This window comes from Lactuca saligna, chromosome 3 (assembly GCF_052625555.1).
Source record: "Lactuca saligna cultivar CGN05327 chromosome 3, ASM5262555v1, whole genome shotgun sequence".
NCBI lineage: Eukaryota > Viridiplantae > Streptophyta > Magnoliopsida > Asterales > Asteraceae > Lactuca > Lactuca saligna.
The window spans coordinates 70195746-70203642 of NC_136419.1; the positions used below are offsets into that span (position 1 = coordinate 70195746).

The following is a 7897-nucleotide window of genomic DNA, read 5'->3' on the forward strand; positions in this document are numbered from 1 at the left end:
CCAGAACAACTCTATTATTGTTGATGATCATGATATTAGAAAGCTGATAAATGTAATAAATGGAGATAATATGTGTCTGTGTATGTGGTGGTTGAAGAAGGCGTTTGGCTGAACGAAATGGATGATAGAGGAAAGGCATCTACAACAAATTTTAAAAGTCCAAGTAAAAGTCAATATCATAGTGTTGCTGAAAATGTAAATGTAGTGCCAGAACTGATTATGTATGTTACACCGGAGAATTATAAGTATATCAGTGATAATGATGTTGGTGCATATGTTAATGATGTTGGTGTAAATGAATCATTTAGAAAAAAAAAAGCAGTAGCTGTGGTGAATAAGGTTGGTAATGAATTTGGAATGGTGAACTAAAAGGATATGACGAGTTTGCGGATTGTGACAACTTGGATACATCCGGCCTAGATAGTGATTCTAACGGAGAAGAATTAGATGATGAATCTAAGCTTATTTATTCAGATACCATGTTTCATGGTATGCCCCATTTGCCTTCGTGTCCTGTAAACGCTGATGTGAACATTCCATGTCAGAGGGTGGATATAAGTGAAGAGATTAAAGTTTTAGACATTTTTGATGACAAAGAGTTGCTCAAGCTTGCAATCGGAAGACAATGCATGGAACAAGGTAAGCAGTATAAGACTACTAGATCTAACAAAGGAAGGTTCGAGGTTGTTTGTTTGGTTAAAAATTGCTCACGCATGGTTAGGGCAAGGGGAATCCAATCAACTACTGCTTTCCAAGTCACAAAAGTTGTTGACCAACACACATGTTGTGCAACAAATTTGGAGTCTAATCATCGACAATCAAAGAAAAAGGTACTTGACCACTTTATCGCTGAAGTATTGGCCGGAGACTATAATAGAGTTTATCAAGGCAATGAAATTGTTAGGGACATCAATTCGAAATTTCCAATTAATATCTCATACCAACAGACATGGTGTGCAAAACAGTATGCGTTGTTGATGTTAAGAGGTACCAAAGAGGATTCATTCACCAAACTACTAGTGTATCTGCACAACTTGGTCAAGCACAATCTAGAAACTGTTACTCAGATAAGAGTAGTCGATGATGATCGGTTTGAGTTCGTTTTTATCGCGTTGGGTTGCTCGGTAAGCAGTGTTAATTTTTATAACAAATATAACATATGAATCCTAATTTGTATTTGTTAATGCAATAAAAAATAATTGTAGGTACGAGCGTCCATCAAATATTGTAGGCCGACCCTAATATATGATGGTGGTCACCTAAAGGGTGAATTCAAAGGCACGATGTTGCTCGTAGTGACAATGGACGGTCAAAACCAAATCATGACTGTTGCTTATGCCATTTGCAAAAGTGAATGTACTGAGACGTGGTCTTGGTTCCTTCGAAAGCTACGTGAATGTATAGGCAACTTGGAAGACCTTACAATCATATCTGATAGGGCTCCATCCATAGCGACGTCAAATGCAAATATATTTCCTCACGCCTATCATGGAATATGTGGTATCCATTCGTATTTCAATATTTCAGCAAAATTTGGAAGCAGCGATACAATGCACGCATTATTTTGGGAGACATGCAAAGCCTATACCATTAAAAAATTCGATAATGGGATGAAAAAAATAAAAAAAATGTAAATATTCGTGTATAGGAATACCTACAAAACATCAACCCAGAAAGATGGGCCAGGGCACATTTTCCTGGGAATCAGTATTTTCTTATGACATCAAATAGTGCGGAGTCGATAAATTCAATGTCACAATTTGCAAGAAAGATGCCAATATTGATGTTGATTGAGTATTTTCGTGCAACAATGGAGTTTTCAGAAACGTAATGTTGCAGGTACTAATATTTTATATACATTGTTGATTGAGTATTTTATTAACTCGTGTAGTAATAATTTTATGAAAAAATATGTCTATTTTTTTTAGCTGAAACTAAAACAACACTCGCCCAATGGGCTGAAACGATTATACAAGCAAATAAGAATGCTTGTAATAATTGGATGGTGTACCCTATCTCAAATAGCAGATTTGAAGTGAAAAGCTCTAACCACAAAAGTGTCATTGTTGATTTCCAACAAAGAACCTGTACATGTAGGCGTTAGCAAATAGATTGTGACATCCCCAATTTCACGGTCAGAAAAGACCAAATTGTTTATGCTTTGTTTCATAAATCAGAGTAATCGTTTAAAGAAAACAGTTGCGGAATTTGTTCCCAAAACAAGATATGATAATAACTTATCAAAACCTTTCTCAAAGAGAATGTATTTTATTTAATAATAAAACCTTGGGATGTCATGTTCCGATACAAACCAAAAGCATAAACAATATAAAATAGACCTTACAACAGTTATTTATAACTACTGATCTATAATCCAAAATCTCTCGTCAAGTCCATCAACTTATACCCTTGTGTCATTACCTGTAATGCAAAGAAAACTGAGTGGGTCAGGCTTGGAAGCCTGGTGAGCATATAGGGTTTTAAACCCACAATAATACATTTATTATATTCAATTATCAAACAATCAACCCAAATACCCATCCCCATTATCCTCTTTATTTCTTAATGTTTTACCCTAAGAATCAACTATCCTTTATCCATTCGTTCCTAAGGATTTACCTAAGGAATCGGCACGAAGTCCATTGCTGCCAAAGTTTATCTATCAGGTACTAAATCCATAGCTATCAGACGCTAACTCCATAGTCACCAAGGTTCATTCAACAAGCGCTAACTCCATAGTCGCCAAGGTTTACTCAACATGCGCTAACTCCATAGTCGCCAAGGTTTACTTTAACAGACGCTAAATCCATAGTCACCAAGGTTTATACAATAGGCGCTAACTCCATAGTCACCAAGGTTTACACAATAGGCGCTAACTCCATAGTCACCAAGGTTTATACAATAGGCACTACGTCTCATAGTTGCCACTATTTCATCTACCCAACATATTTTGTAGATATAAAATATATATATATATATATATATATATATATATATATATATATATATATATATATATATATATATAGTTTGAATCATTTAACACCCGTATAAAAACATCAATTCCAAGCCCATCTCAAATAGACAAATAATACATAACACATAGCACGTATTTCGTAGCTAATACTTTATATTTAAGTGTTAGAAGAAAGTAACCACACACTCACGCATATAAACAACAATATATATATATATATACACACACACACACACACACACACACACACACATAACACGTATTTTATAAAATACTTCATATCTATGTGTAAGATGAAAGTGACTATACACTCACTTGATTAGACGATGCTTGGACAACACTACAGCTCTTCAAGTAGAACTCTTTGGTGAAACCGGGATATCTTCACACACCGGGTTTCTCGCGGACAGAGTTTCGGCTCAGAAACTCTTTTCTTCTCGAGATCTTCGGGCTTCGGGACTCGCTTCGGGTCTCGGGATGTTATCAGGGCTTCGGGAGGTTAAAATAGGGCTTAGAGGGTGTATCGGGAGTGGGAGAGAAAGGATGGAGCAACCATAATCGGTTGGCCCTTCAAATCTACTTATAGGGAAAAATTTGCCCTTGCCACGTCGTGGCACCTTTTTCCACGTCGTGGGCTTGGTCGTCACTGCATGCGTCATCGTCCACTTGCTCTGTCACGCTCCAAAATGTGTCAGAAGTCATGCCACGTCGTGGCCACTGTTGCCACTTCGTGGTCTCTGACACAGCTTTGGGGTTCGCACCCCGATTTTCAGATATTCATAACTTTCGCATACGAACTCCGTTTTCGACGTTCTTTATATCGACGCGTAGGTAAAAACAAGATCTACAACATTCATTTAGAATCCATTGGCTAATTTTGACTTTATTTTTATTATATTATTTTTAGTAGGTCGGGATAGGAAAACTCTGTTATAAACTCATAACTCAGTCGTCTGATGTCCGTTTTCGTCCGTCTTTCTGTCGTTGCACTATTATCGATGAGATCTTCAATTCTCATTTAGATTGTTTTGGCTAAATATCTCTCTAACGTAAATTCACTATTTACATCGCGCTGTGTCGTGCAGGTTCTTTCGCGAAACTTCAATAGGTCATAACTTTTTCGTTGTAACTCGGATTTCGACGTTCTTTATATGTACGGAATCCTTGTAACATATGCTATGACGTATTTAAGATTAATCATTATAAATAATCTTCCATCAAAAAGTCATATTTGATATTTATCGTCTCTAAAATGACTAGCCCGGATCTACGGACGTTACAATTATCTCCCCCTTAGGATGATTACGTCCCGAAATCATCAACAAAATAGGACTTATATAGGGTTAGGTTCATGTGAGACGGCCTAATTTTGTGAGACCGTGAGACGTATTTTTTTATTTTTATTTTTATTTTTAATTTTTTTATATTTAATTCAAGTTCCGAAAATAATATTTAAAAAAAGAATTTTTGAATTTTTCCATTTATTTTGAATTTTGAATTTATTTTTTAGAATATGTCAGTGTAATATTCTATTAGAATATTTCACGTATTTTTCAAAAAAAAAATGGAATTTATTTTTATTTTTTTTAATTTTTTTTAGTTAATTCAAGTTCCGAAAATAATATTTAAAAAAAGAACTTTTAGATTTTTCCATTTATTCTGCGTTTTAAAATTATTTTTTAGAATATGTCAGTGTAATATTCTATTAGAATATTTCACTTATATTTAAAAAAAAAACGAATTTTTTTAGTTAATTCAAGTTCTGAAAATAATATTTAAAAAAAGAATTTTTGGATTTTTCCATTTATTTTGCATTTTAAAATTATTTTTAGATTTGGTCTCACGGTATCACAAAATTAGATAGATCTCAAATGAACCTGAACCTATATATAATAGACTTAAATCCAAACCGTCTAATATTAGCTCTCCCATTGCCCCAAACTATATATATATATATATATATATATATATATATATATATATATATATATATATATATATATATATATATATATTGGGGCAATGGGAGAGCTAATATTAGACGGTTTGGAATTAAGTCTATGATGTATATATTAATTATTGCATCAACTTTGATTTAAAAGAAAAAATGAATCGGTGATTAGTGGAGATTATAACTCACGGGAAACGCAGTGAACATATAAAAAATAATATATATATATATATATATATATATATATATATATATATATATATATATATATATATATATATATATATATATAGAATCATAAAAAGCCGACATAATTAAAAAAAATGATAAAATAACATAAAGAGATTTCGTGTTATTGATTATGTTGAAAAACAAAATGTCTGATTATCTATAATTGTTGAAGGATATCTTTTTTAGATAATATTTTTTGTTTTATTGCTTGGACGACATTCTTCGTCACACACACACACACACATATAAGTACTTTCTAGCATTTTTTACTTGTCAGTTGTCACGCGAGAAGCTACTATATATAAGTAGTTTTCTTAATGGTCATAGCAAAACAAACAGCGATGGAGAATTGCCTCTGCTGAAAACGGAAGGAGATTCTTTTATCAGACGAAGTTAACTTCATGCGAGGTATATAAGTAGTTTCACTGAATAATCTACCAACTATAATCCCTGCATCAATGACATGTTTTCTAAGCCTAACAATTTGTAACCAAGTACCATTGCATAAACCTTTAGTTTGGTCGATATTATGAAGGAACATGATCAGAACACATGTTTTAGTGTAAGTATATGGTTGAGAATTCTAGGTGGCTTAAAAACATTTAGTACATCTGAAAAGAAAACTGATTCGTCAAAACAATTTGTTGACTCTCACATAAAGAATCCGAACTCAAATAAGTTTTCCCTTCATCTTTCATCAATCCTAACATGTAGCCATTGATAACTTCAACTTCTTCATTTGTAGGCAACAAAATAGTTTTATCTTGAAAATATGATGGATCATCAAAAGACGGATAAATGGTTGATACAATTTGTAACATTCATAATTCAGGTAAATTAATTTTGACTGTAACATCCAAAAAAATCACAACAATTAAATTTTTTTTTTTCAAAACACACCTAAAATCATAAACTGCTCTACAGAGTCATTGTTTCCAAGTGCTTATCAAATATCATATTTTTTCCCAAGATCATAATGTTATAAAATTGGATGATGTGTATGGTCACGCCTTCGCCTTCTCGTGATCATCTGAAGTACCTGAAACAGTAAACTAAAAATCGTAAGCCAAAGCTTAGTGATTTCCCCCAAAATACCACAACAAAACACATATACAACCATTCATGCCTTGCCAAATTAGCCTCGGGCTGGAATACCAAGCATGTCTACGATGGGCAAAGTCATCCTCGGGATGAAATACCCTTGTATCATTAGCATGTTTGGTCTAATCAACCTCGGGTTGGAATACCAAAACATGTTGGGTCCAATCAGCCTCGGGCTAGAATACCCCCGGTCTGTTGATTGACGTACAAAGTAGTCCAGTTTCATACCATAACATGTCGACATGTGCATAACAGGTAAACAAATAACCAATCAACAGGCAAACATATAACAGATCTATATATCACTACTACATGCTAACATCCTATATACCAAGATACATAACGGAGTGGGCCGACATTGGTGCCTTCGAGCCATGTATACAGTGAGGAAAACTCACCTCAAAACTGAACACTAACTGAGGAGGCCCAAACTCCAAATCTAAGCTCAAACCAACACCTAATCATCAAAATGACAAATTCTTAGACGTAATCCAAAATACCCAAAATAACCTTGAGTCAAACTTGGTCAAAGTCAAGGTCAAACTGGTCAAAATCCATAAGTTAACTAAGTAAACCCAACCGTGTCAACCAACCGAGTCAACTAACCAAGCGTACGCGGGGCGTATTTTGGAGGTGCGTTGGATGTACTCCTTCATTGACCATATTGAGGTTGTTGACCGCGTATGTTGGGCGTACTCCTAGGTACGCTCAGTGTAACCCCAATCTTCTTCTTTTTCTTATTAAGTGCTTAATATAACGACTTAATATGTCCAAATGCGGACCCAAGGTAAAAATGTCATTAGGAGTCATAAAGTTTCCAACATTATGACCTTGCATGCTCAAAAGGGCTTAATCCTTAAAAACCCAACATCTTACTTCCTTAAGACTCTCAATAACATGCATGGGACAAAACCAACCATTATGACTACATTTTTATGACTTAAATCCTCTACTAAGGTCTGGAAATACATCTGAATGAATCAAGAACATGCCATACTCAAGATCTAACATTTTTGGGACCTAAAAGCATCATTAAGACATCCAAATATAGATCTATATGATAGAGGGATAAAGTTGCAAGCTTCATACCTTCAAAAGGTTGTAAATGAGGTAGAAATCCCAGATCCAAAGAGCTTCACTCCTCTAAGATGAGCTCTACTTCCTCCCTTCTTCTTCAAAGCACAAAACACACACTCTTTAGCTTGGAATTGCTTCAAAAGGTGAATTAGGGTTGCACAAACGTTCTAAGGGGATGGAGGTTGATGAGGTGAGGGGAAATAAGGCTATAATGGAGTTTAAATACGAGCTAAACCCTAAAAATTAGGGTTTCTTAATCTGGAAAGTACGCCCTGCATACGAGATGTACGCCCAACGTACTAAGGTGCGCCCTAGTACACTTAGCGTACATGCGTACGCCTGGTGTACTCCGCCAAGGCTGAATTTTCAAAAATGCCATTAGGTTCCTTTTTTCACTCTTTCTTGAACTTAAGGATCAAAATGAAATATAATTAAACTTATAGGGTTAAAATTAGAAGTACCTTGTCAACAGGATGTTACAATTCTCCCCTACTTGAACTATAATTTGTCCTTGAAGTCAACCATCACGAACAACTCAGGGTAATGCTCTCGTATCTCAG

The 7897-nt window shown here is 34.7% G+C and overlaps 1 protein-coding gene across 1 annotated transcript; it reads left to right on the top strand.

Annotated features, from left to right (window-relative positions):
- Positions 1 to 479: 479 nt before the first annotated feature.
- LOC145035677 (uncharacterized) lies at positions 480 to 1932 on the top strand. Its single transcript, XM_078984187.1, has 4 exons — positions 480 to 1124; positions 1206 to 1556; positions 1649 to 1827; positions 1929 to 1932. Exons 1-4 carry the CDS (start codon positions 480 to 482, stop codon positions 1930 to 1932), a joined length of 1179 nt encoding a protein of 392 aa, XP_078840313.1.
- The last annotated feature ends 5965 nt before the right edge of the window (positions 1933 to 7897 follow it).

Coding starts and splice junctions, on each gene's coding strand:
- LOC145035677 (XM_078984187.1), top strand. CDS start 480: ATGTTTCATGGTATGCCCCATTTGCCTTCGTGTCCTGTAAACGCTGAT. Junction 1,125..1,205: donor TTATCGCGTTGGGTTGCTCG/GTAAGCAGTGTT, acceptor AAATAATTGTAG/GTACGAGCGTCCATCAAATA. Junction 1,557..1,648: donor GAAGCAGCGATACAATGCAC/GCATTATTTTGG, acceptor ATTCGTGTATAG/GAATACCTACAAAACATCAA.